This window comes from Sorex fumeus, unplaced genomic scaffold (assembly GCF_029834395.1).
Source record: "Sorex fumeus unplaced genomic scaffold, SorFum_2.1 ptg000042l, whole genome shotgun sequence".
Lineage (NCBI taxonomy): Eukaryota > Metazoa > Chordata > Mammalia > Eulipotyphla > Soricidae > Sorex > Sorex fumeus.
The window spans coordinates 1,206,993-1,234,116 of NW_026606099.1; the positions used below are offsets into that span (position 1 = coordinate 1,206,993).

General features: G+C 52.6%; 2 protein-coding genes across 7 annotated transcripts in view; both read right to left on the reverse strand.

Moving 5' to 3' along the window:
• Positions 1-223: 223 nt before the first annotated feature.
• RPS26 (ribosomal protein S26) lies at positions 224-2,202 on the reverse strand. The gene is made up of 4 exons (XM_056120211.1): positions 2,107-2,202; positions 1,680-1,857; positions 543-673; positions 224-328 (listed from the first exon to the last, which is right to left on the reverse strand). Exons 1-4 carry the CDS (start codon positions 2,107-2,109, stop codon positions 293-295), a joined length of 348 nt encoding a protein of 115 aa, XP_055976186.1. The 5' UTR covers positions 2,110-2,202; the 3' UTR covers positions 224-292.
• A 9,285-nt stretch (positions 2,203-11,487) lies between these two features.
• Positions 11,488-27,124, reverse strand: part of IKZF4 (IKAROS family zinc finger 4) — a 31,901-nt gene continuing 16,264 nt past the window's right edge. The window contains exons 1-8 of one of the 6 annotated variants that reach the window (XM_056120028.1): positions 26,209-26,448; positions 24,339-24,432; positions 22,980-23,084; positions 21,464-21,724; positions 20,058-20,225; positions 14,330-14,479; positions 13,138-13,269; positions 11,488-12,259 (exon numbers count right to left, since the gene is read on the reverse strand). In XM_056120028.1, coding sequence (XP_055976003.1) covers positions 11,499-12,259; positions 13,138-13,269; positions 14,330-14,479; positions 20,058-20,225; positions 21,464-21,724; positions 22,980-23,084; positions 24,339-24,432; positions 26,209-26,298 — 1,761 coding nt within the window. In that variant the 5' untranslated portion in view covers positions 26,299-26,448 and the 3' untranslated portion in view covers positions 11,488-11,498. Of the gene's footprint in view, positions 12,260-13,137; positions 13,270-14,329; positions 14,480-20,057; positions 20,226-21,463; positions 21,725-22,979; positions 23,085-23,302; positions 23,416-24,338; positions 24,433-26,208; positions 26,449-27,124 lie in introns of those variants that run through there. The other 5 variants (XM_056120031.1, XM_056120029.1, XM_056120032.1 and 2 more) reach the window with 5 other exon arrangements.

A 27,124-nucleotide genomic window follows, 5' to 3' on the forward strand; every position in this document is an offset into this window, starting at 1 on the left:
TAAAAAGAACCCTGGCACACTATAGGGTGTTCCCCCCACTTCCCCAGATGTGATCCCAGAGCATACCAGGAGATGGCCTAAACAAATCAACTGGGGGATTGAGTTCTTGATCTTGAAAAAGACCTGTGAAACTCCACATCTGAATACTTGGCATAAAAAATACAACCCCCATCCCTATACACAGCCCCACCATTATCTGTCAACAGACACTCAACAAGCTACACAAGGTATAAGTTCCACTTTATTTTCCTCGGAAGGAGTTTGTCTTCAATCCTTAAGGTCAGTAGCTGCCTTACATGGGTTTTGGTGGAGGTCTTGGGGCAGCACCCTAAAAATGCAAAGGAATCAGAGTAAATGGAAAACCACTGACAGAAAACTCCCGTCTCTAAGTTGACCAATCTCCCATAACAATTCCTCCCCATAAATCATGGGAAAAGATGTTCCCACTACTTCTGAAAGGGATTCTTTCATCTTTAAGACCTCAATCAGACAGCACCCAGGCCCTCACTGTCCCCCCACCTCCGGACCTGAAGATAACTTACCGCAGGTCTGAACCTCGGAGGGGGTGTTCGGTCCTTGCGGGCTTCACGAGATCGGTTCCTTACCACCTTGCTGTGAATGGCACAACTCACACAGTAGTGTAACTTCACATACAACTTGGGAAGCACATAGGCTGAGAAACAGGAAACAAACAAATCCAGAGATTTAGGTTGGGAATACAGTCCCAAGGTCTCCCAAATTTAGCTGAACCCGCCCTACCTACATGTCCCTTTAAACTTGTAAGGACGAAAATCACAGGCCAACCTCTACCCTCTAGAGGCTATTTGAAGGGGTGTGTGGCCTGGCGGTGGCAGATTTTGTTCCTTCCCTACATTTTATCCCCTTCCCCCGCGTTCGTTCGTAAGTGCCCGCCAAATGCTGACAGTACAAGCTCTAAAAGCACTTTTAAAACGCCACCCCTTGATGTTGGGAGGATCCTCCCAGGATGGGAGATGAACGCTGAAAGTAGACTATAGACCGAACACGGTAAAGGTAAAGGCCCTCCCGTTGATCCTCGATTTGCTCGTGCAGGCCCAGTAAAGTCTCCATTGGAGACTTTGTTGTGACTGTGTTTGGCATATCGAATACTCCCGGAACATGACTGCCACTCAGTGCCTCTTTTGCAAACCTCCACACCCAAAAGGAGAGAGAGAACAAAAGGGAATCCCCTGCCACAGAGGCAGGGTGGGATGGGGGGTGGGAGGGATGCTGGGACCCGTGGTGGTGGAGAATGGGCGCTGGTGGAGGGATGGGTACTTGATCATTGTGTAACTGAAACCCAAGCGCAAAAATTTGTAAGTCTACAACTGTGCCTCATGGCGTCTCACTAATGAAAACTTTAAAATAATGCAAAACGCCCCCCCTTGAGAGAACACACCGGGTATGGCGCTTGCCTTGCACGCTGCCGACCCGGGACTGATCCCCAAGCAGAGCCATCGGTCAGACCAGGACGTTCCCAGGTGTGGCCCAAAACACCAAAGGGGTGGGTGGAAGACAAGCAAACCCCGTACCTTCCTTGGGCACCAAACTCAGTAACAATAACAAAGCAAACGGGGGAGGGGCACAGAAAGGATCTAATTGGCCACCAGCGACGGTTGCGCAGGAGCAGGTCTGGGGGCGCGGGGGTCGCCGTGACTCACCGTCGAAAACGCTGGCTTCGGAAATGTCCCTCACTGCCGCGGCCTCCACGATGTTCCGAATGACGAACTTCTTGATCGCCTTATCCTTGGGCACACACCGGGCGCAGTTGGTGCAGCGGATGGGCTGCACGTGGCCACGGCCCTTTTTGGCTCGCCCGTTGTTTCTTCTTTTTTTGGTCTGCGGAGGAGGAAAAACGCCGTTAGCGGGGGGGAGGGGCGGCGGTTGGGCAGGCGTCGGGCTCGTCGCGCCCACGACCCCCGCCCGCGAACCCCCAGCCAGAAGCTACTCGCTGCTGCGGCCCCTCCGCAGCACTCCCCAAAGCCGGGGTATAAGCACACGCTCCCTCTTTTCCCACCCTCTGGCTCTCAAATCAGTCCCGAGGAGGCGGCTCTCAGCCGCCGACACGCACCACGCGCCCAAACTCACCATCTTGGAAGCGGAGATACGAAAGAGGATCCGGCTCTCGTCCCGGCTCTCTTATATAGTGTGAGATCCCTACGCGCACACCGGAAGAAGTCCTAAGAAATGAACACCAAACGTGATAACTCGTTTTAGCCTAATTTTCTTTATTATTTAGGCATTTCTGCTGGAATCTGTACTTCAGAGGTGGTTCTAGAACTCATTTATGTGTGTTACGAGGGTACAGCGGGACTATTTTGCCTGCTGGCGGAAGGAAATTGGAGTGATAAGTTTCCCACAAGGCTGCGCGGCGCTTTGCCCCGGACGTAATTCTGCAGGGTTAGTGAAGCAGTTTTGGGGATTCTCGATACGGAAGTTGCTTGACACTAGCCCGGTAAGTCTTCGACCAATTGGAGGCCAGAACGGAAGCGATGCATGATGGGAGTTGTAGTGCGGCGCAAACGGGCCGCTCGTCTTCTAAGCTGACGAGGAAAGCGGCTCTGCGCCGCCTGGGGACGCCCTCGGATCGTTTCTTAGATGTTAGACTTGGCGGTGGACTGAAAGTAACGGAAGACGTGTGGGGAAAATGGGGGTCGACCGATGTTCGTTCCGTCTCGGATATACAGAAACCCATCAATGAGGCACCATGGACAGGTGCTTTAGTACTATGCTGCTTCTCATTAACCCTTTTTTGAGGGGGTGGGGGGATGTGGGGATAAGGTGGGAGTCGAGGGTGCGGGAGGGGTTGGGCCACGCCCAGTGGTCCTGGGGGGTGGAGGATTACTCTGCTCAGGGGATCTTTAACAGAACTGGATCTAATCTGGTTTAGCAGCATGCAAGGCAAACGCCCTCGCCGTGAAATCTTTGGCCCCCTCATTCAATTTGTTTTGCTTTTGGGTCACACCCGGAGATGCTCAGGGTTTATTCCTGGCTCTGCACTCAGGAACTGCTCCCGGCGATGGTCCGGGGACCGTTTGGGATGCCGGGATCAGGATCAAACAAGGCGAGAACACTATTCTTGTACTATCGCTTGGGCCACCCCCCCCCCCACCCCATTCACTTGAAAATTCCAGATCCTGTTAGCACAGTGCCAGGCACTACAGTAAATATTTTTATAAATAGTAACTGATTTTGACCTTCAACAAGCTTTCAACAAGTATGTACTGCTGTTATTTTTAAGTTGAAAACCGAGACCAAGAGAGGATTTTACTCACTCAAGGTTGCAGAGAGGATTTTACTCACTCAAGGTTGCGCAGAAGTATTTAAGGGGAGTTATTTGTTTATTTTTCTTTTGGGGTCACACCCGATGTTACTGGCTCTGCACTCAGGATTCACTCCTGAAGGACACCGGGAACCACATGGGATGCTGAGGACCGAACTCGGATTGGCTGCCTGTGAGGCAAACGCACAGTACTATCTGGTCTGTGTTCCGACTCTGCTGTGCTGCCCAATCCCTAACAACATGGTTTGAGGTATTGCCTAGACCAAAGGCTTAAAAACAGGGTTGAGGGATTGAAGACACAGTCCAGCAAGTAGGCTGTTTGCTTTCCAGGCAGCCAACCCAGTTGGATCCTGGGCACCTATGTTGTCCCCAAGCATCACAGGAGTAAGTTCTAAGCACTGCCAGGTATGGCCCCCAAGACAAATAAAGAGTTTGACTCTGTAGCAGAATAGTAAGATATTTTACGTTGGTGTGCAGTATATACACAAACACAAATATAAACCTGAAATACAAACTTAATGAAATAATAATAGTTCATAACATATAGTGCTCCTGTATGCTCAGTTTTTTTTTTCTGTTTTCATCGTGTTGCTGGGTGCTGGTGTTGGCGCTCAACTTCCATCTTGTTGCTGGGTGCTGGTGTTGGCGCTCAACCCCATCGGGGTCTCTGGATTCTAGGGATAGAACCTGGGTCCACCACATGCAAGGCAGATGCCCTACCTTCTGTACTTTCGTTTCGCTCCCCCGCTCCCCTTAATTTTTTTTTGTTTTCTTTTTGGGTCATACCCAGCAATGCACAGGGGTTACTCCTGGCTCATGCACTCAGGAATTACTCCTGGCAGTGCTCGGGGGACCATATGCGATGCTGGGAATCGAACCCGGGTCAGCTGCATGTAAGGCAACCGCCCTACCCTCTGTGCTATTGCTCCAGCCCCTCCCCTTAATTTTTTAAAAAATGATTCAGTTCTTGTAAGAGGTCACCTGATATACTATCTCTCCAATCCCAGGATTTTCAACCCAGCCGATTGAGGTTCGATTTCTCCACCCCTCTCGGAGAGCCTGGCAAGCTACCGAGAGTATCTCACCTGCACGGCAAAGCCTGGGAAGCTAACCATGACGTATTCGATATGCCAAACACAGTAACAAGTGTCACAATGGAGAGACATTAGTGGGCCTGCTCGAACAAATCGATGAACAACGGGTGGACAGTGACACTGACAGTGTGGTAGTGGAGTGCTCAGGGGTTACTCCTGGCTTTGCCCTCAGGAATCACTCCTGAGGGACCAAATGGGATTCGGGGGAAGCAACCCAGGTAGGCTAAGTACAGGACAAGCATCCTACCCTTGGTACTATCTGGCGCCATAGGATTGTTTCTTAATGGGCAGCTAAACATCCTGTTATCTCTGAAGTTGACCCACCATGGTTTCTTTTAACCTCTAAATCACTTTTTTGAGAGAGAAGTTAAATTTATTTTCAAACTTTTATTTTAATCCAAACAAAATTTTTCTTGGTCTCTTTTGACCGAGAATGTTAGTTTTCAGAGGGGTCATGGAAGTATCCTCAATTTTCATCTCAACATTTCCTTATGAAATAGTGATGAGGAAGAACAGAAAAAAGTTCTGAGTGAAGAGATTAGAGATACAGTACAGGGATAAGCTGTTTGCCTTGCATGTGCTTGATCCTAGTTCGATCCCTGCATTTGGTCCCCTGTATTTGGGACTGCATTTGGTCCCCTAAGGACTGAAATGAATGATACCTGAGCACAGAACCAAGAGTAAGCCCGGAGCACTGCTGGGTGTGGCCACACAAAGGGGCGTGACCTGGAGAGTTAGCACATTAATAAGGTGCTTCCCGTGCACACGACCCGTCCATGTTCAATCACATATAATCCCCTGGGCCCTTATCAAGAGGATCCCTGTGTGTAAGGCAAATGCCCTACTTGCTATAATATCTGAACCTGATCCTTGAGTACAGAACAAGAAGTAAGCCCTAAGCACTGTCAGGTGTGGGCCTCCCAATATGTTCTGGGCAAAGTGAACAGAAAATACATAATTTTTTAAGGAGGGAGCGCACCCCGCATTGCTCAGGGATTACTCCTGGCTCTGTGCTCAGGGATGAATCCCAGGCCCACTAAGCACAAGGCAAGTGCCCTGCCTGCTGTACTGTCTCTCTGGCCCCAGAAAATCATTGATTTTTTGGTTTGTGTTTAGTCAATATCCACAGTGCTTATGGGATACATCCATCTCTGTGCTTAGGGATCACTCCTGGCAGTGCTTGGGGGACCATATGTAGTTCTGGGGATTGAAGTAGGATTGGCCATACACAAAGTAAGTGCTTTGACCCCTGTACTATATCTCTGTCCCAATAGTTAATTTTTTGGTTGGTTGGTTTTGGGTCACACCCAGGGATGCATAGGACTTGCTCTGGGCTCTATGCTCAGGGATCCCTCCTAGAGGGGTTCCGGAGACCATACAGGGTGCCGGGGATTGAACTTGGATTTAGTGCCTGCACGTCAAGCTCCTATCCACTATACTATTCCTTCAGCCCTCGAGAGTTACTATTTAAGAGAGACTCAAGTTAATATTCCTGTCTTGGCTTTTCTTTGTATTTTTATAGCCTGGGGGTTTCATGGGCTTCATTCCCTGGCTTAAAGGGATGGGCACAGACTTTGGATTCACACACCCCTGGGTTCAAATGTAGGTTCTGTCACTTATTGACCCATGATTGTCGGACAAGTTATTTATTTCCTCTAGGGATGTTTTATTTTCGCTGGTGACAGTGATCATTCTTCTGTATGTTGTTTCTATAATTAAATGAATACTTGGCATAGTCCTTGGCAGTTACAAGACACTCATGAAACTTTGTTTTTCTTTTGGGGCCACACTCAGCTGTGCTCAGGGGTTACTCCTGCCTCTGTATTCAGGGATCACTTCTGGCAGTGCTCGGGGGGACCATATACGGTAGTGGGTATCAAACCCAGGTTGGCAGCATGCAAGGCAAGCCCCTTACCCACTGTACGATCTCTCCAGCCCATCATGAATATTCATCATCATCATGGTAACCCTTATTGTAACTCCTATCTTCCTGCTACAATGTGTCTGCATGTAGTAGGTATGTCACTAATATTTTTTAAATTAAATTTTAACTTCTGCCCCCCCCCCCAGTCACATCCTGCCTCTGTGCTTGGGTGTCACTCCTGGCTGTGCTCAATGACCATGTGGCACTAAAGATCAGACATGGGCTTCCAGCATGCAGGGCCTGTGCTCAGCCCTTTGAGTGATCTCCGATCCTTGACCAACTTTCAGTTAATCTTTGTCTTAGATGAATAGGCAGGTGGCGTGACCATCTCACCTATCCTGAAAGTATGTTTCGAGGAAAATCTCCTTCATTTCCCATTCCAGGTTAAATTCTTTTGTAGCAATAGCTTGAGCATTCTTGTTTTCTTTTCAATATTAGATTTGTTCATCTTCTGTTTTTTGTTTTTTTTTTGATGGAGTCACTTGGTGGTGCTCAGGGCTTGCTTCTGGCTCTGCACTCAGGGATCACTCCTGGTGGGGCTTGAGAAACCATATGGAATTCCAGAGATTGAACCCAGGCTGGTCATATGCAAGGCAAGGAAATGCCCTACCCACTGTCCAATTGTTCCAACCCTGGCTTGATCCCCAGTACCATATATGGTCCCCTGAACCCTGCCAGGAGTGATCCCTGAGTACACAGCCAGGGTAAGCCCTGAGCACCGCTGGGTGTGTCCTCAAAGCAAAACAAACAAACCAAAAATTATTTAACTTTGGTGGTGCTGGGGATTACAAACCACAGGAACACTGAGTTTAAGCAGCAGAGCTGTCAGGAGCACGCTCAGTCCATGTGGGGATTTGAACTCATTACCATTTACTCTCAAAGTCTCCACACTATTCCTCCACACTCCAGATCTATTTCATCTTAAAAATGTTCAGGCAGGGCTAGTGGCTGGAGAGATAGTGTAGTGGTTAAGGTATCTGCTTTGCATTTGACTGTGCCCTCCACAATGGTTGAAATTCTGGCACCATCTATGGTCCCTTAAGCACTGGCAGCTGTGGTTGGTCCCTGAGCAACACGAGGTGTGGCCAAAAAAAAAAGGGGGGGGCTGTGCTAGGGAGATGGTACACTGGGTAGGGTGTTTGCCTTGTATGTGGCCGACCCAGGTTTGATCCCCAGCATCCCATATGGTACCCTGAGCCTGCCAGGAATGATTCCTGTGGAACGAACCAGGACTAGGCTCTGAGCACTGCCGGGTATGGCCCCCAAACAAAACAAAAAAAAACAAAAATAAAAGTTCCAAGATCTTGGAGAGACGCTGGCAGCTGAGTTGTTCCAGGAAAGCTGGGTCGCCACTCCAAAATCTCTGGAGAACTAGGCCCGATGCGGGGTGCAGACTGAGTCCCCACCCTGCCAAAGGCCCAGGGCTCCACCTGCTACAAGAGAACCAGCCCCAATTCACGACTGATCAGTCGCACATGCAGCTGTGCAACACCTCCAAACTTCACCGAGCTGACAGCCCAGAAGAAACAAGAGAATTAGATGGGAAAATTGCGTAGAGTGAAAACTAACACAGAAGACCCAGTTTGGGGCCTCAGGAGTAACAGTACAGGGGATAGGGCTTTTGCCTTGCACATGGCCGACCCGGGTTCGAGTCCCAGCATCCCATATGGTCCCTCGAGCACTGCCAGGAGTAATTCCTGAGTGCAGAGCCAGGAGGAACCCCTGAGCATTGCCGGGTGTGACCCAAAAAGTGAAAAAAAAAAAAAGGCACAGCTTGCACTCAGCTTGCACCTAACAGCTCAGTGAACCCTCAGGCCATGATTTAACAACACCATTAGGAGATATACATTGTAATAAGCAATATAAAGCAAATTAGTGCCTGCTAAGGGAGCAGGCATGGGGAATGGGTAACCTAGGAACACTGCCTAAATAACATTGGTGGTGGGATTGGAGTTGAAATATCGAATACCTCAAACAACTGTATTGTGAACAACTTTGTAAATCACAGTGTTTAAGTACAATTTTTTTAAAAAAATATCCAAGCCAGAGAGCTCAACAGGCTGAGTGCATGCTTGCCACTGACTGAGCACTGCCAGAGGTGACCTCCAGGCACAGAACTGGGAGTCGCCTCTAAGCACTGCTGGTGTGTGTGGCCAAAATACAAAACAAAAGTCTATTTGGTATCATGTGCTGCAACCCCCCCCAACCCCAGCCCTTCCATGATAAGTCTGGGGAATCAAGCAGGGGTGTTAAATTACTCATGTTTATTTATAACAGACCTTCAGCCAGTACCGTACAAAACTTACAGTAGTATATCTCCGTTACACAAATATTTACTTACAATATATTACATATACAAAATGCTTTGCAATAATTCTCAAAAGCTAGTTTAACTCCCCTTGGGGAAGGAGAAAAACTCTTTTAAAAAAAAGGGTTCAGGGGACCCAGAGGAAGAGGGGGCGTGAAGGGGCAGAATCCAAAGGAGACACCAAGCAGAGGCTACGAACGAAACCCTGGCAGAGAAGAGAGGTGGTATTGCACTTGCTTCTGTGTTTTATTTTTTGTCTTTTTGTTCTTCATAACTTCTGATTAAAAATATATATAATATATATATTATGTACACAACGAAAGAAGCTGCAAGAAGTATTACAAAATCCCATCCGCAGCTTGGATGCTGACTCAGAAAAAACAAAGGTCTGGAAAAGTGTCTATTTAGAAATGTTCCGTGTGTGGTGTGGATTTTGAAGATCAATATAAAAGGAAAACACCTCTTTTCTCCATGTGGGTTTCAATGTATTTTTTTCCTTGACATTTTTTTTTTTCTGCAAAAGGAGCTGGGAAAGAGCTGAGGCTGTTGGAGGCTCCAGAGCTAAGACTCTGGGAAGTAGGATTTTGTACCTAAAACCCTGGTTAAAGTGCATTGATGGTCCGGAGAGAGACGGCGGCGGCGCTACGCTCCCCTCCTTAGCACCTGGTCTTGCCCTTCCAGTCTCTGCTCTCACGGGCTCGGAGAATAGCCTCAGAGCGGGGTCCTTCATGTTCTAGGAGGTCACAGGTGCCAGAGTTGATGGGGGCAGGGGGCATCCTAAGGCTCTGATACCCCAGAAAGGACTAGTCCTTATGAGGGGTCACTGAATAACAGCAGTGCAGAAAAGGTGGCGGCAGGGGGTGGGGGGGGCGCTAACGGAAGGGGCTCAGTCGCCAGGACAGTTGAGGAGAGCCCCAGATAGTCTCAGCTCTGCTGCCTACCTGAAACAGAGAGCCAGTTCCCCAAGGGGTTGTTGAGAAGATGCCCCTTCTGTAGAGACCCCACTCCTCTGAGCAACACCCCCCCCCGCCCCATTCTGTGACCTTGGCAGCAACTGTTATTGCTTCACTGCCAAGGAGGACCGGTGGACAGAGCCCTCCCTGGCAGTCTGATTCTCTTGGGGAGACCAAGTAAGGGGGAAAGAAAGAGGAGGAAGAAGAGAATTATCTTGGGGTCTCCCTTCCCGTCTGAGGGTCAGACTCTTCTCAGAGCCCTGAAGAGCCCCAATTCCAGGGTCTGTTCCTCAGGCAACCCTCTGTCATCCCCCAGATTATCCCTGATAGGGAGTAAGAAGAGCAGGAGGCAGAAGAGCCAACAAGGAAAGGGCTTGTGGAGAGAACGATGAAAGTCAGAAGAAAAAGGAGAGAGGAGAGAGAGAGGAGGACCAAGTGTTAAAACTTGTTGAGGTGTTGTGTTTGGTTTTCACTTTTTTTTTTCTTTAAATATAGAAAAACAGCCTTTGGTTTGAATCTTGAGGAAGCAGAGAATGGGATGGCTGTGGCCTGGGGCAGGGAGCTCTTTCCCAGAGAGACTGTGCCCGCGGGAGCCGCACCTCCTCCTGCCCTTCTCGCTGTCTCCATCACCCAGATGGTCCGGGGTCCCTGCAGCAGGCGGGACGCGCCCCCTCTGCTGACAGTAGCTCAGCCGCGCCCATCCCATTCTTGCCGGAACAGGAACGAAATGGGGGTGAGGGGTACTGGGCCTTCCACCCCCTGGGGGAATTTTTGGTTCTATTGAAAGCAAGGAGAGAGAAAGGAGACCCCCTTTCCTTCCCGCCGCTGCTCCTAGGATCAGCGCCCACGGAGACAGGGAATGAGGGGAAATCCTGCCAGGGCAGGGGTGGGAGAGGAAGAAGGCAGCTCGACTGAGGGGGGGCACCCCCTGGTCATTGGCAGCACCCCACTGGTTTCTCGGAGGGTGGGATCTGTGGAGCCCCTGAGAGCCGTGACGGCGTGTGAGAGGTGGGGGAAGGCAGGGCTGCCCGCCCCACGCCCTGCATCCCGGTGAGGTACCTCAGCATGTCACATGAGGGGTTGCGGTCCCAGCACTGGCCCCTGAGACTAGAACCCTGGGGCCCTCCAGGGAGAGAGGGGCCACCACTGAGCAGACTGGCAGGCTGAAGCTGAGTAGAGCAGTGTCGAGGGTGGGCGTTATTCTCGGAGAGGGGACAGGCCTACCGCATCCTAGAGGGAGATCCTGAATGTGAGCTCTGGGGGGCTCGTAGTTCAGGGGGACGTTATGGGACCCTCAGTCCCACGGTGCCCAAGGGAGACATTTCTTCAGTCCCTCCCACTTCCAAGGGAGGAAATTCTTCATTCGGTCAAGAATAGTGCAAGCTGCCTAAAGTCAGGGCACAAGAGGTATGGAGAACCAGGCTGAAGGGTCCCTCGAGGAGACTTAATGCCCCAGAGCCAAGGGACGGCCCGAGGGAGCCGTGGATGCCAAAGGTGAGGCCTGGAAGCAAGAAGCTTGAGGTCTCTCGGGTCTGAGACGAGCTTCCTACCCCTGGGGTGGCGGAGAAAGCTGAGTCAGGGAGAGAAAAATGAGGCCGGAAGTGAAGGGGACCGAAGGCGGGCAAGTGACATGTATAAGTTAAAAAAAAAAGACAAACGATCAGCTAATTATATTAATAAATAACTCAGTGATATACTAGGATGAGAGGAGGAAAGAAAAACTGGAGAAACCCAAGCCAGAAAGACAGAAGGGTTCCCCGCAACACTTAACTCATCAGAGGAGAGGAGGGAGAGAGGTGAGGAGGTCGCTGGGGCCGGGCGAGAGGTCGGGGAGCTAGTGGGGGGGCTCCGAAGAGAAACGGGACCTGGCGGGATGGGGCTCACCTCCTGTCAGAAGGGCAGGCCGGGGAGGAGGCCGCTAGCCCACCTTGTGCTCCCCCCGGACAATGTGGGACGAGAACTCGTACCGGTCCTGGCTGTGGTAACCGCAGATGTTGCACTCGAAAGGGTCTCGGAAGCCGTGGCAGCCCATGTGGATGGTGAACATGACGTGGTCCAGGAAGAGGATGCGGCAGTGCTCACACTTGAAGGCCTTCACGGGCTCGCCACTCTCACCCACCACCCGGAGGACTTCCTTGGAGGGGCCCGGGGTGCCCCGCAGCAGCCCCTCCTGGGGCTTGGGGTCCTCTTTGGCGTAGGCGGGACTGGGCCGGCCCACCACGATGGTGGGAGGAGGCTGGGGCGGGGGGCCCTGAGGGAGGGAGACCACCCCCCCAACCCGGTCTTCGTGGTTGCTCTCTGTGTCTGTGGAGTCCTGACAGCCATTGCTGGGGGAGGCCCCCGGGTCGGTGAGGGGGCCCCGGGCCCGGTAGAGCAGGGGACCTCCATCGGTCAGGTCCTCGGGGCCCTCACCTGCTTCTCGGGATCCCGGGAGCTCCAGCCGACCGGGGAGGGGCTGCATCTGGGTGTAGACGGAGCTGATGACGGGCGTGAGTTCTGAGATGCAGTTGGCAGGCGGGAGGCGGAGGGGACGCAGGTGCTCGGCCCCGACAAAGGCCAGAGAACCCCCAAAACTTGGTTCCAGGCCATGGTGTGTCACCAGCTCCACGTCCTTCTCATAGCCACCCGAGTTCACATCATAGGGGAGGTCCGAGAGGCTGAAGCGCATCTGCTTTTCACCTGTGGAGGGCAGCGCCTCAGCACAGCTGGGGCTGGGGGTTTCTCGTTCCCTCAGGCCTCCAGCCCAGCCCACAGAGATGGCTGTGAGACCCACGGACTGCCCTCAGGTCTCCTGGCTCTAGACTGTGATCTTAGAGGACGCAATCTCAGCCTGTCTTTACTACTTCAATCTCAAATCTCAGCCCGTTATCTTTACTTCTTCATCACTTTCTAGAAAATTCCAAGAGAACTAGGGCAGGTGGGTGGGGGGGGGCACATTCAGCTCCTACAGCCTGAAGGCTTTGCTCTGCTTAAGGATCGGGAGTCTGAGACCCTGATCTCCAACTCCTTCTGCCACCTCGCAAGTGATCCATCTGAGCCCTCTCTCCCTCTCAGGGAACAGTCTCTCTCAACCCTTCCTCATTCTGCAGAGAGATTCTGGGATTTGTGTGTGTGGAGTGGGGGTGGGGGGGCTACACCCAGTGATGCTCAGGGTTTACTCCTGGCTCTGCACTCAGAAACCACTCCTGGCAGTGCTCAGGGGACCATATGGAATGCCAGGGATTGAACCTGGGTCGGGCTCATGCAAACCAAGCTCCCTACCCGCTGTACCATCGTTCCTGTCCTGCAGAGGGTTTACCACCACCGCCCCCCACTTTGGCCAGCTCTCCAGAGCTCATTAGGTGAGTGACATCTTCCAACTGGACCCTTTTTATGAGGGGTTCTCGGGGTGGTATGGGGAGCCACACACCCTGTAGCGCTCAGCTCAGGGCTTCCTCCGGGCTGTGTAGTCAGGGATTACTCCTGTAGTGCCCAGGGGGACTTTGTGATCAGCCACATGCAGGGCAGGCGCCCAGCCTGCTTGACCAGCTCTCCGGCCCCTCCCACTGGGCTCTTACCTACAAACTTCTGAGGGGTGGTTCGCTTGCGCTTGGTCAGGCTGTTGGCCAGACGATCGATGAATGTTGGCCGCTCAGAGGCCGAGTGCAGCATGGAATCTGGCACCATCTCCAGGTCACGAATCTCATCACCTGGTGGGAGGGCGGGTGGTGGGGACAGGGAGCAGCAGCTGAGCAGGACCAGCCTGGGCCCAGTCACCGATGCCACGGCCACAGACCAGTAGGTCAACTGCTCAGGATGGTCAGGGCCAGTGCCTGGGAAAATGGAACTCATCCAACCAACATTTCTGATCATGAAATCAGGACCTATTGTATACATTTTTGTTTTTTTGTTTGTGGGCCACACCTGGTGTGCTCACAGGAACCACTCCTGGCGGGACTCAGGGGACCATATGGGATGCTGGGGATCAAAACCGGGTCAGCTACATACAAAGCAGGCACTCTATCTGCTGTACTATCACTTCGGCCCCAAACTGTATACATCTGATCCCTGGTTGTGTACTTCTTCTTTTTTCTTGTTTTGGGTCTATACCCAGTTGTGCTCCTGAATCACTCCTGGGGAACCAGAGATCGAACCCAGATCAGCTGCATGCAAGACAAATGTGCTACCCTCTGTACTATGATTCTAGCCTCCCTTTTTTTGGGGGGTGCCACACCCAGTGGTACTCAGGGCCTGCTTCTGGCTCTGTGCTCAGGAATCCCTCCTCGAAGGGCTCAGGGGGCTAGGGATCAAATCTAAGTTGGCAAATGCCCTACTTGCTGTAGTATCACTCCAGTCCCCTGCTCTTCTTTTTTTTGGGGGGTCACACCCAGTGATGCACAGGGGTTACTCCTGGCTCTGCACTCAGGAATTACTCCTGGCAGTGTTCGGGGGGGCGGGGGGACCATATGGGATGCTGGGATTCGAACCCAGGTTGACAGCTTGCAAGGCAAACGCCCTACCCACTGTACTATCTCTCCAGCCCAGCCACCATTCTTTTTGACTGAGGATATCGATCACATTCTTCCCAGTCTTGGGATTTCCCGGCTGCACCTACTCTGGGACTTCACACTCACTGAGGGTGCTAGCAGATATCCTGAGGCACCGGGGCCCTTTCCACAGACTTCACCCTTTCAGTGGGGGAAGGTGCGGGACCGCCCTGGTCTTGCCCTCAGCCTCCGGACTCGCACACAGTGCCGCCTCCAGCCCCACCTGGTTGGCCAGCCATTGCTTGGGCTTCAGTGCTAAGACTCTGCAGGTAGTTGTGGCACCGCTCCTTGTGTTCCTCCAGGGTGCTCTGCTGTTTGTAGCTTCGGCCGCAGTAGTTACACTTGTAGGGCTTGCCCACCGTGGGAGAGGAGACTGCAGGAGAGAGGAGAGGGGAGAAAAATCACACCAGCGTTATAGCGCCTGTGCCCGGGTCTCCATAATCACCTGGGAGCAAACTGTACAGTGCCCATGAGGATGGGCAGCTTGGTGCTCGGCTGAATTCCTGTGCTTGGCTTTCCTTCCCCAATGTCAGCAGTGAGCATGGCAAGACAATGAAGTCTGTTCAAAGAGTGCCAAGAAGGGATCCAGAGCATTTACCTTGGAACTGCTAATGGGTCTCAAGATGTCCAAATTAAAAAATATATATTTATAATTAAAAAATTCTAACTCCTATGGAAAAGTTCAAAAAAAATGTCCAAATTGCTGCTTAAAAGAAGGGAGGGGGAGGGACTGGAGCGATAGCACAGTGGTAGGGCGTTTGCCTTGCACGCAGCCAACATGGCCAACACAGATTCGATTCCCAGTATCCAATATGGTCCCCCGAGCACCGCCAGGAGCAATTCCTGAGTGCATGAGCCAGGAGTGACCCCTGAGCATCGCCAGGTGTGACCCAAAATGCAAAAAAAAAAAAAAAGGGAGGGGGGCTGGAGTGATAGCACAGCGAGTAAGGTGTTTGCCTTGCACTCAGGAACCTGGGTTCAATTCCCAGCATCCCATATGGTCCCCCGAGCACCGCCAGAAGTAATTCCTGCGTGCAGAGTCAGGAGTAACCCTGAGCATCACCAGGTGTTACCCAAAAAGCCAAAAAAAAAAAAAAAAAAAGAAGGGAGGACCTAAGGACCTAGGGACTTTAATTTAATTTAATTTTTGGGGGGTTACACCCAGCGATGCTCAGAGGTTACTCCTGGCTCTTCAGGAATTACTCCTGGCGGTGCTCATGGGACCATGGGACCATACGGGATGCCGGGGATCAAACCCAGGTTGACCTTGTGCGAGGAAAAAAGCCCTACTAGCTGTTCCATAGCTCTGGCCCTGGACCCATGGACTTCAAAAGTTTTTGTGTGTTTTGGGTCATACCCAGTGATGTTCAGGACTTATTCCTGGCTTTGAGGTCAGGGATCACTCCTGGCGAGGATCAGGGAGTCCACAGTGGGTGCAGGGGATTGAACCCTGGTTGGCCACGTGCAAGGTGAGTGCGTTAGCATTTGTACTACCTCTCTGGCTCCCAACCCAGGGACTTTGGAGGGGATCATTAGGCGGCCTCTCCTCCCCAGGATCTCAGAGTTTGGGGCCCAGACTGTGGTTTAACCTTTCCATGTGGCAGGCGGGGAGCTGTGCTGTTTATCAGACAAGGGGATTTTTGTGCTTATGAACTACCTGTTTTGTTTGGTTTAGGGGAAACTGCTGGGCTGGGGTGACAGAAACAAGAACCCTTAGATCTGCTAGTGCGGGGAGGGGCAGTTTTCACTGATATTTACTTTATTTTTACCTCCATCCCCGTTCTAGTTTTTCTACTTATTTTTCTTTCTGTCTCTACAACGTGATAACGAGAGTCCCCAGAAAAACCATCACTGACAAGAGAGATTCTAATAAAAAAAAAAAAGAAGAAAAGAACAGAGGAAAAAAAGCACTAAAAAGCAAAAGAAGTGAAAAAGAAGAGAGCACCAATTTGGCTGGTATTTAACAATTTTGTTTGTGGTTCCAGACATGAAATTCAGGGTCTCCAACATGCAAAGCAAGAGTGACATCTGGCCTTGGTGACACTTCACAAATAAAGGACAGCGTCTGAAGATTTGTTTTTTACTGAAGAAAAATGACTACTAAAAACTCAGGTCGACACTTTTTTTTTTTAAATTTCTGGTTTTTGGGCCACACCTGCTTGTGCTCAGAACTTATTCCTGGCTCTGCATGGAATGGTGGACTTGGGGGACTATACTGGATGCCAGGAATTGAACCCAAGTCATCTACATGTAACAGGTGCCCTACCCACTGTACTATTACTCCAGCCCTCAACACTCTTTCAGAGTCAACTTTTGCAAGATATTTGCAAGAGGAGAAACAAGGTAATGTCCATTTTCCTTGATGTCTTCTGGTGCTGCGGATCAGAATGGACCTCCAGGAGGCTGGTAATGGCCCTCACACCTCACTTTTTTGGTCTTGTTCTGGAGACTCTAGGACTTAGCAGATGAGATAAACACCAGCATCTCCATCCACCCAAGATCCTAAGATTCCCAGGGGAACAGTTTAACCTTTAGAGAGAAACTTTATTTTTTGGTAACACCCAGTGATGCTCAAGGCGTACTCCTGGCTCTGTGCTCAGGAATCTTTCCTGGCAGAGTTTGGGGATGATATGGGATGCTGGAAACCAAACTTGGGTTGGCTGAATGCAAGGCTTTTTACCCACAACACTATCTCTCTGCCCTTGAGAAACCCCTTTTATTTTTATTTATATTTCGGTGGGGGTACACCTGGTGGTGTTCAGGGCTTTCTCCTGTCTCCTGTCTCTGTGCTCAGGGATCACTCCTAGAGGTTATTTTATTGATGGGGGTGGTGGAGGAAAATACCCAGCAGTGCTCAGGGTTATTCCTGGCTCTGCACTCAGGAATCCCTGACAATGCTCAAGGGACCATATGGGATGCTGGGGATAGAACCCGGATCGGCCGCATGGCCGCATGCTTGACAAGAACCTTACCTACTGTACCACTGCTCCATTCTAGAGGTTCTTAGGGAACCATACGTGGTGCTGGGGATTAATACCAGGTCAGTCACATGCAAGGCAAGTGCCCTAACCACTGTACTATCTCCCAGTCTAAAAACTTCATTTCCTCCTCCTCCTCCTCCTCCTCCTCCTCCTCCTCCTCCTCCTCCTCCCCCCTTCCCCCCAACTCTGTTTTTAGTCACACTATATTTGGGGATGGTCTCTTTTGGAGGATTACAGGGGACCATGTGGCATGTGACTTTAGGGATCAACCCCAGGTCTCTGGTATGCCAAGCATGGGCTCAGTCCATTGCACTGTTTCTGGTGCCTGAAGTGAAACAGTTTGATTTTTGTTTATTTGTTTTGGAGCCACACCCAGTGGTACTCAGGGCTTACTCCTGGCTCTATTCAGGGATCTGTACTAGTGGTTGTGGGGGAACCACACGGGGCATTGGGTATTGAACCTGAGTTGTCCGCATGCAAGACAAGTGCCTACCCGGTGTACTGTCACTCTGGCCCTGATGTAAAACAGTTTTATTTAGGAACTCTGAGCAAGAAGAGAAAGAAAGGAACTATATACCTCAAGTTGAGAAGTAGGCGATATCAGGATATCTGGAACCTCTTCTTTCTTACAGTGTGGGGTGTAATAGAAAGTATCTCACAGAGATGGAACCCAGCAGTACATCTGTCTACTTCTAATAATCTACAGAACAACATTCCAAATCTACCCACTGTACCTGAGAGACAGTCTAGCAGGTAGGATACTTGCTTTGCACTCAGCTGACCTGGCTTTGATCCCCAGAACCCCAAATGGGTCCCCAGGAATGATCCCTGAGTACAGAGCCAAGAGTAAGCCCTGAACACTGCTGGGTGTGCCCCCCCCAAAAAAAGCCAAAACAACAAATCAACCAACACTCCCCAAAAGAAAAACCCCAAACCCCACCCAGGGTTGATAGAATTGATTTTTTGGTTTTGTTTTTGCTTTTTGGGTCACACCCGGTGATGCTCAGGGGTTACTCCTGGCTCAACATCCAGGAATCACTCCCGGTCAAAGCTCGGGGGATCATATGGGATGCTGGGGATCAAACCCTGGTCGACTGTATGCAAGGCAAACGCCCTACCCACTGTACTATTGCTACGACCCCATGGGTTGACAGAATTTCAGGAGTCAGGCCATCCTTGTTCCAAAACAACCAGGGCAACTCTTTTCCGAAAGAAAAAAAAAGAATATTTTTTTCTCTGGCACTTGGGCAGGGTTTGGGGGAAGTTTGGGCTGGAAAACCAAGCTTGGGTTGGCTGAATACAAGGCACTGCTTACCAGCTATACTATCTCTCTGGTCTGAGAAACCCTTTTTATTTTTATTGATGTTTGCGGGGGTGGGGGGCACACTTGTTGTTCAGGGTTTCCTCCAGTGTCCAGGATCATAAAGGGCGAGGCTGGAGAATGGCTGTGACCGGCAGATTCCTTCCCCAGCCCTGGGGCACCAGTCTCTCCTAATCAGCACGACGGGACCAACATCCGCCTCAGAGTAACTGGGTGGGCGTCAGACTCAGGGGAGTGAAAGGCTGTATGACTCCAGGGGGACCTCTCTCTGCTTCTTGAGCAAGGGAGATGGTTGAAAACAGAAGAGGGTGGTGGGGTGATTGCTGTCCCCTCATTTTATTTTTTTATTTGTGTACATTATTTCCTGTATGGAACAATGTCCTACAAAACAGGAACCGTATCTGAGTCACCTTTATGGTTTGATTGCGTGATTGGCTCAGCTGAATGAGGGGAACATTTTGCATTCCCATAGAAGGGCTCTGGTGAGCATCTTGAGCGACAGAGCTCAGCTTTTATTTGCTCATTTACTTTTATATGTAGGGTCCACACCCATGGTACTGGTGGTAGTGTGTGGGGGGAGGGGTGTCTGGCCAACTCCCATGAGGCTCCACCTGGTAATGTGGGTCTGGGAGATTTCAGCACTCAGGCCCAACGTGAGTTGCTTGGGGTCCCCAGGGCCACACCTGGTCTTACTTCAAGGGCTGTGTGGTGCCAGAGATCAAACTCAAGGCCGCACAGACAGACATTAGGGATGTGCCAGACCAAAGCCAGACCCAGCCCTGCTCTGTCCCTTTAAATCCCAGCTCAGGCAAGTTCAGGGAAAGAAAAAACAGCAAGGAAACTTTCCAAGGACAGATCCTCCTAATCGGCTCCCCTCTGCCCCTTTCCCTGCCTTGTCCAACCCTGAGTTCCCTCCTTCCTGCCAGCTCAGCTCTTGGCCTCTTCCCAAGTCCGAGCTAACAACTTAGAATACTCCAATGTTTCCAAGGTGCTATTGGTCAAGTGGTTTTCAACAGGTCGCTCAGACAGTCTTGGCTGGGCTAGGAAACCCCTTTAGCACAGCGCCTGATGCTGTCCGGAACAACAGCCTCCTGGTACCCACTGGGGGCACTCATGGGGGAGGAGGACAGAAAAGGAGACCAGCCCGCTGCCTTGTACGTCAAGGCTTTCCTTCTTCAAGTTTGGGGGTGGGGGCATGGACCGAGGACCGAGCAGGAAGTCCAGGAGAGGACGAAAAACAACTGCTAGGACCTCCGGAGTGTGTGGCGAGGAAAGGTGAAGCCGGCGGCAGGGTCCAGAGTTGGGGCAAACGGGGAGGGGGAGCGCAGAAGCAGAAGGGGGGGCGTGATGGGGCACAGATGGCTCTGGTATGAATGGCATCGAATAAAGTCAAGCGGGAGGGGGGGCGTTCAAGCAAGTCCCTGGCCCAGGCTCCTTGTCTGAGTGTGGCGGGGGCAGATCAGAGACACCCCCTCCCAGCTGCCCCAAGCCCAGGCTGCAGAGAGGAGGCTGGGAGAGGCAGAGCTCTGCCCTCCTCCCTGGGTGACCCAGGAGAGAACAGAGAAGCCCCCAAGCTCTCTCCAGAGGGCATGGGGTGGGGGGCGTGAGAGGGTATCCGGCCCCACCTCCCCCGGAGGACAGTCACTGACCGGAGTGTGTGCGGAGGTGGCCGGTGAGCGCATCCCGCCGGCGGCAGGCGTAGTTGCAGAAGGGACATTTGAAGGGCTTCTCCCCTGAGTGCAGCTTGATGTGGCGCAGGAGGTTCCCCTTCTGGGTGAAGGAGGCCCCACACTGGTTGCAGTGGAAGGGCCTTTCACCTGCAAGCGAAGGGTGCCGGGAAGACCAGGGTGAGCATCACCGAGGGCCACGCGGGTCAGTCATCTCCCGGCTCCCCACCCCCACCCCCATTGCTCAGAACATGTTTTAAAGCTGCATGTGTGGGGCTGGAGCAATAGCACAGCGGGTAGGGCATTTGCCTTGCATGCAGCCGACCCAGGTTCGATTCCCAGCATCCCGTATGGTCCCCCGAGCACTGCCAGGAGTGATTCCCGAGTGCAAAGCCAGGAGTAACTCCTGAGCATAGCCGGATGTGACCCAAAGAGCAAAAATAAATAAATAAATAAATAAAGCTGCATGTGTATGTCTGGCTTTGTAAAAGTCGTTTGGGAACAATCTTGCCCTGGGATGGCGTGACTCAGGGGTGTGTGGCGGCAAGGTTGTTTCCCCACCCCGTCCCCCCGCTGCCCCTGAAGCCCGAAGCCTGCATCAGCAGACAGGAGCACCGTTTCTGTTTGTTGATCAGGAGTCGGGTGGGGGGGGGGCCCAAAACTATCGGGAACCAGAACAGTTTCCAGAAACCCCGCTCCGGGTGGCCTGCGGGATCCCTCCGAAGGCAGAAACACCTTCCTCGCCTCATCTCCTAAGAAAAATATCAACTCGGGCGCGGAGATAGTACAGTGTGGGCGGGCAGCTGCCTCGCACACAGCTGACCTGGGTTCAATCCCTGGCACCCCACATGGTCCGCGGAGCCCAGAGCCGGAAGCCCTGAGCACTGCTGGGTGTGGCCCGAAAACAAAAACTAAAAAAAAAAAAAAAAGGAAAGAGAAAACATCAGCTTTTCTTCTGCAGTTGAGGAGAGGGCCAGGAAGAACGTCATTAGAATGAGTTGAAACTCATTAACTAGAAAATGTACAGCAGATAGGGTTTTGGTCTTGTAAGTGACCCACCCAAGTTCAATCCCCGGCATCCCATATGGTCCCCCAAGCACTGCCAGGAGTAATTCTTGAGTGCAGAGCCAGGAGGAACCCCAAGCATCGTTGGGTATGACCCAAAAAGAAAAAAGAAAAAAAAAAAGAAAAAGAAAATGTGCCAAGATACCCTCTTCCCTTTTCTTTTTTTCAAATTTATTTTGAATTTGTGGGATGGGGGGAGCGGAGTCACTCTCACAGTGCTGGGGGGGTGGGGTCTGGGATCGTGCAGTTCCAGGGACCAAACCTGGGGCTCCTACACGTATTCCCGGCCCTTAGCCCTGGGACCTCTCCCTGGCGCCACTCACCAGTGTGGCTGCGTTTGTGCACCATGAGCACGTTGGGCCCGATGCAGACCATGCCACACACGTCACACTTGAGCTTGCCATTGGGGAGCCGGATGCCGCCAGGGGAGTGGGGCTCTGGCCCGCTGCCGTCACAGTAGCCCAGCGGCTCCGACAGCGAGTCCTCCACGATGACGCTGTCATCCTTTTCCAGAAGCCGCTCGTCTGGCCCCAGCAGTCTGCTCGATTCTTCATCGCTGTACATCTCCACCTTGATGGAGTTGGCTGGAGGACGGGTCGGGGTTTAGGGGAGCGGCGGACAGAGGGAGGACCCTGCCCCCCACCCCCGGCCAGGAGGGCACTGGCCAAGTCTGGAAGGCAAGGCTCCAAGGCCCGGGGACGTTCACGTGTTCGAGAACCCCAACACCCTGAGTTTCCTGGGTTCTGCCAGGCACCTGCTGGAACCGGGAGCAATTTCTCTTTCTATCTCACCCACCAGGCAGAGTCTCCAGGAGAAAAACAGGAGAGGAGAGGTGTGTGTGGGGGGGCGGGGGGGGTCACCCAGGAGAGGAAGAGACTAACGGGAATCTTTTTCTCCACTTTTTTGTCATTAAGAAAGATGCCAGGGGGCTGGGGCATTTGCCTTGCATGTGGCCAAATCAGGTTCGATTCCCAGCATCCCATATGGTCCTCTGAGCACTGCCAGAAGCAATTCCCGAGTGCAGAGCCAGGAGTAACTCCTGTGCATGACCCAAAAAGCACACACACACACACACACACACACACAAAAGACATCAGGCTTGGCCCCGGGCAGGAAGCCAGCAAGGAACAGTGGCGGGAAAAGCCTTCTAGGAAAAGTGGAGATACGGCGGTTGGGAGAGAGAGCAGAGGAGGAAATGCACGTGGAGGCCAGGAGGCTGGACTCCTCTCAGGCCCTCCACGGAAATCTGGAGAAGGGCACGGAGGAGGGAGGAGCCATCGAGAAGCAAACCTTGGCTTTCGCTCTGACCTACATTCCTGACTATTCCAACCATTTAGAGAATGTCACAGATCTAGGGCCAGCTGAGGGGCAGCCCCAGGGACCCTGTCTGGGCAGGAGGGTGGTGAGGGTGACGGGAGATCCTCCAGAGCTCTGTTTCCTGTCTCTTGCTAGCTACTGAGCGCCTCGATCTCCTTCTCCTCCAACTGCAGAATTTCTCTCTTGAGCCTTCACTTGGCTTCTAGGCTGCCCTCCCCTCCTCTCCATGCTGGACAATCGCTGGGAATCAAACCCAGGACCTCACTGGTGCAAGGCAAATGCCCTGCCGCAGAACCACAGCCTCAGGCCCTTCCTCCTGGGCCTCTTGACCTACTCTGGCAAGGCGGGTTCTCTCTCCTTTCATCACCCGGGAAGGCTGTAGACACTGATCTCCGGGTGCTGCAGAAACTCTGAGCAGGAAACTGAAGGGAGATGGCGGTGGGGGCTGCCAGAGACCAGAGACTCGAGCGCCGAGCACCTGGCGGGTGCCCAGGGCCAGGGCAGGTGGGAGGCTGCACTTACCGCTGAGCGAACGGCTGGGAGAAGAGTGTTGGCTGTTGGGGGTGCTCACCGAAGGCCCCACTGGGGCCCCGAGGAACTCCTTCTCCAGAGATGAGTCCCCGCTACCTTGGAGGAGAAAATAAGAGGGCAGATGAAGCGGCAGGCGGAGCCACTGACTGTCCATTTGTGTGACTGCTTCACAATTCAGTCCCGTGCCACACACATTTTTCTGGTCGCCGTGAACAAGGCAATGTCGTAAGCAGGGCACCATACCTTGTGCCCTTGCCCGCCTGGTGCCCGGTGCTGACTTCCGCGAGCTCCGTGGCTGGCCTTGCCCACCCTACCTTTATCTAGGCTGAGGGGAAGATCACTGCCTGACGTCCACAGGAAGCAGGGCTGGGGCTGGGCGGGCCAGGGTGGAGAGGAACATGGGACCTCAGGAGGGAGACGGAGCAGGACAGGCGTTCTTCCCTACTGTTCCTCTCCGGAGCGCCCAACACCAGGATCAGGATCTGCAGGAAGGGCAGCTGGAATTGTCCCTGAATCTAATGATAATAATAGTAATAATAACGATCGCAGCTAACACGAATCGCGTGCTTATGTGCCAGCGCTTATGCATGTTCACTAAATGGCTCATCACAATTATTCTCCACAACTTAGCAGACTAGGTGCCAGTATTATTCCCATTTTGCAGATGAGAAAACTAAGGTACCAAAGAGGCAACGTTACTTGACCAAGGTAGTGTCACTGGCTGTGGTTAGAACCAAGTCATAGGCAGGAAGGGCCCGGGTCCTTCCCCACTAGCTACACAATCAAGGGAGAGCCATTGGTCCAGTGGGGAAGAGGAGGGCCCGTCAGACCTTCTAAAGTCAGCAAAAATTCAACTGTTCTGGAAATTTCCTATCTGACACAATTCTAATCATATATTTACTAGCCAGTGTTTCCTTGATGGTGAAATAATAAATTCATTCTCAATATATTAATTTTAACATTTGACAGATAACTCGGTAAAAATGGTTTTTGAGTTTCACACATTTTCAAAAATCAGATAACATACCCGATGATCTGAATCATGTTTTTTTTTCCTTTAAGAAAAGCCCTCCACCCCACCAAAAGTAGAAGTGAAATCAAACACATGATACATGTAGATAAACACAGATACAGACACAGGTCACGTATGTAAATGCACACAGAGAATATCCCTACTGGGATAGACACACTCCGAGTTTTTTACATTGTCTCATAACATGAACATGCATGGATGTGTGCACAGGCCTATATGTGAGTGAGAGAGACAGACAGACAAACCCTACAATTCATTCCTAAAGGCCACCTATTAGTGCTTTACCCAGTTAGTTCCCCGGCTATGCACATACTTACTTTCACAAAATAAAGATTCCATTATAAAATGGTTGGAGTCTTGGGCCTGAGGCAAGAAATCCGGAACACACCCTCCTGAGGGATCCCTCTCCGGCTTTGGTCAGTGGGAAGAAAACAACCACTCAGGACTTTGGGACCATTTCCCATTCCCATTTGCTCCTAAAAGTTCCCCATTTCCCCCATCCTAGCCCATAAAAGCCTGAGCAAATTTGTTCCCCTTCTATAGACAAAGCCTTGTGGCTTAAAACTGCATTTCCCCTGGCTGGGACTCTTTTCACAAGCCGGAGGGTTGCATTAAGGAAGCTACCCCCAATCAGAACCCCACACTTATCACCAAGTGCACCTTTCAAGAGTTGGGAGCTGAGATGTGTAACCAGTCTTTAAAAAAAAAAAAAGTCCTTTAATTAAGAGTAGGGTTTCCCATGATTAGAAGGACTGAAAGGGGATCTTCTCATGCAGTTTTCAAACGTTTAGTGCTAACTTGCCCTAAATCACTTGACTATTAGCAGTGGGGGGAAGAACGGCCCGGGGGCCCCAAGCTGAATCCTCAAGCCTGGCGGAAGGAATGAGCTTGCGGGAAGCCTATGGCTGAACTCAGCCGGTGAGGCAGAATTGCTTCTGGGGGCCAGGGACTTGAGAGGTGGGGAAGAGATCCTTCCTGGAATACTGAGGGGCACGGAGAGGAAAGCATCCTTTGTGGCTCTCCCTGCTCCCACCTGGGGAGGGGCAGATGCCTCGAAGGCCGGCTGATCCCCTCGTCCTCCCCAGCATCACTGTGAGAGGAAAAACGGGCTCCAGTCTACACTCACGGGCAAATGCACAGAAGTGAATTCATCTCTGGGGCCAGAGTCTCCGTGGGGCTCCTGGGATCTTGAGTTCTACCCGGAGGTGAGTGGGGATGAGAGTCAGATCTGGGAAGTGGAGTCGTTCCCCTCTCGGTCCCAGCAACCCCAGTGAGGGAATTTCAAACGAGAAATCCCCAACTATGGCTGCTTTCAGGGGCTGGGAGGAATTTTCCTGGTCCGAGTCAACCCCAGACAGGCTGCACCCCCGGAGGGCCAAGGCAAATCATGAGGGTCACACACCGGATGACCTGGGGGGTGGGGAAAGGGCAGGGATGCAGGAGGGAGAGAAAGGAGCCGAGAACCCACCCCGGCTGAAGGAGCTGAAGGTGCTTCCCGGCTTGAGAGAAGGCAGCCCCCTCCTCATCCCTTCAAAGCGGGGGTGCCCCTAGGTACTCGCCCTGAGCCCCAAACACCTCGCGGTCCTCCGCAAGGGGCCTCATTCTAAGAGCTTTCCCTGTCTTGACTGTGCGCTCCAGGGTGGCGGGTTGCTAGCGTGAAACGGTGGGCACCGGAGCAAAGAAAGCCGCCATCCCCAGTCCTATGGGGGGGCAGGGGGATAGGCGAGGTCCCCCCCATCTCTGTCCATCTGCTGCCTGGGTTCCTCGGCCCCTCGGTTCTATTACCCCTTCCCACCCAGGCCCGTCTCGGCATTTCACCCCAGGCAGCGCTACGTCTGTCCCCAAGGCCTAATCAAGATGTCACCACGAGCTCCCAGTGTCCAAGTCGCAGTCTTTGCTTAGCAACATCAAACACCCTTTCCCATCCTCTGCAAGTGCAGAGAGGAACGCCCCCTCCCCCGCTCGCTCTCTCCCTCTCTCCCTCTCTCTCTCACACACACACACACACACACACTCACACTCTCTCTCTCTCTCTCTCTCTCTCTCTCTCTCTCTCTCTCTCTCACCCCCATCCTCTCCCTCTCCGCAGGCTTGGGAGGGAGTTGTTGCTGAATTGGCTCCCCAGCCCCGGCACCCCCCGACCCCACCCCCGCCCCCCTCCACTAGCCACCTTCTGCCTGAACTTACATTATCCTTCCCTTGCCGGTGAGACCCTGGGGTGCGAACACGGCCGCCGCCTTGGAAACGGCGGCGAGGGAGTGCGGGTGGTGTGTGCATGTCTGCGTCTGGGTGGCAGGCAGGGGTGAGCCCAGCCACTCACCTTCCAGGAAGCGTGGATTCCTGGAAGTGAGGGGAACCGCCGTCATTTCGCAGGCAGCGGCAGCGGCTCGGTGAGCGGGGGCCCACGGCTGCAGCGCAGCGGCAAGAGCTCAGCCCAGGGGCTCTGTGTGTGTGTGTGTGTGTGTGTGTGTGTGTGTGTGTGTGTGCGTGCGTGCGCGCGCGCGTGTGTGTGTGTGTGTGTGTGTGAATGTGTGTGTGTGTGTGCGTGTGTGTGTGTGTGTGTGTGTGAGAGAGAGAGAGAGAGAGAGTGAGGGAGAGGGAGAGAGCGGGAGGGAGAGAGAGGGAGAATAGGGCACGCTTGGATGTGCTTGGGGAGGGGGTCGGGGAGAACGTGTGTTGGGGGTGGTGGGAGGGGGCTAGGCTCTAACATCCCTTTCCCAAGCCAGTGAAGGGCCAGGACTTGGTGGGGGGGGGTGGTGCTTGGGAGGGGGAGGCAGATGCCGCTGCCCTCATGCCCAGCAGACAAAGAGGAACTGTACAACAAATGCCTGAGAGAGACAAGAGAGTGTGCATGAGAGAGAGAGAGAGAGAGAGAGAGAGAGAGAGAAAGAGAGAGGGAGAGAGAGAGGGAGAGATGGATGGGCCCGCAGAGTGGGAGGTAGGAAGGGGGGCCCCAGGAAAGGCCCAATCCCCTGCCAGCTGGGAAAGCCAAGGCCCCAGAGGTCAGGGGCCCAGGACACGGGCAGCTTCCAGGCCCCTCCCCCAGAGAGTCCAGCACTCCATCCCCCCTCCTCCTCCTCCTCCCCACCGAGGGGAGGTCGCT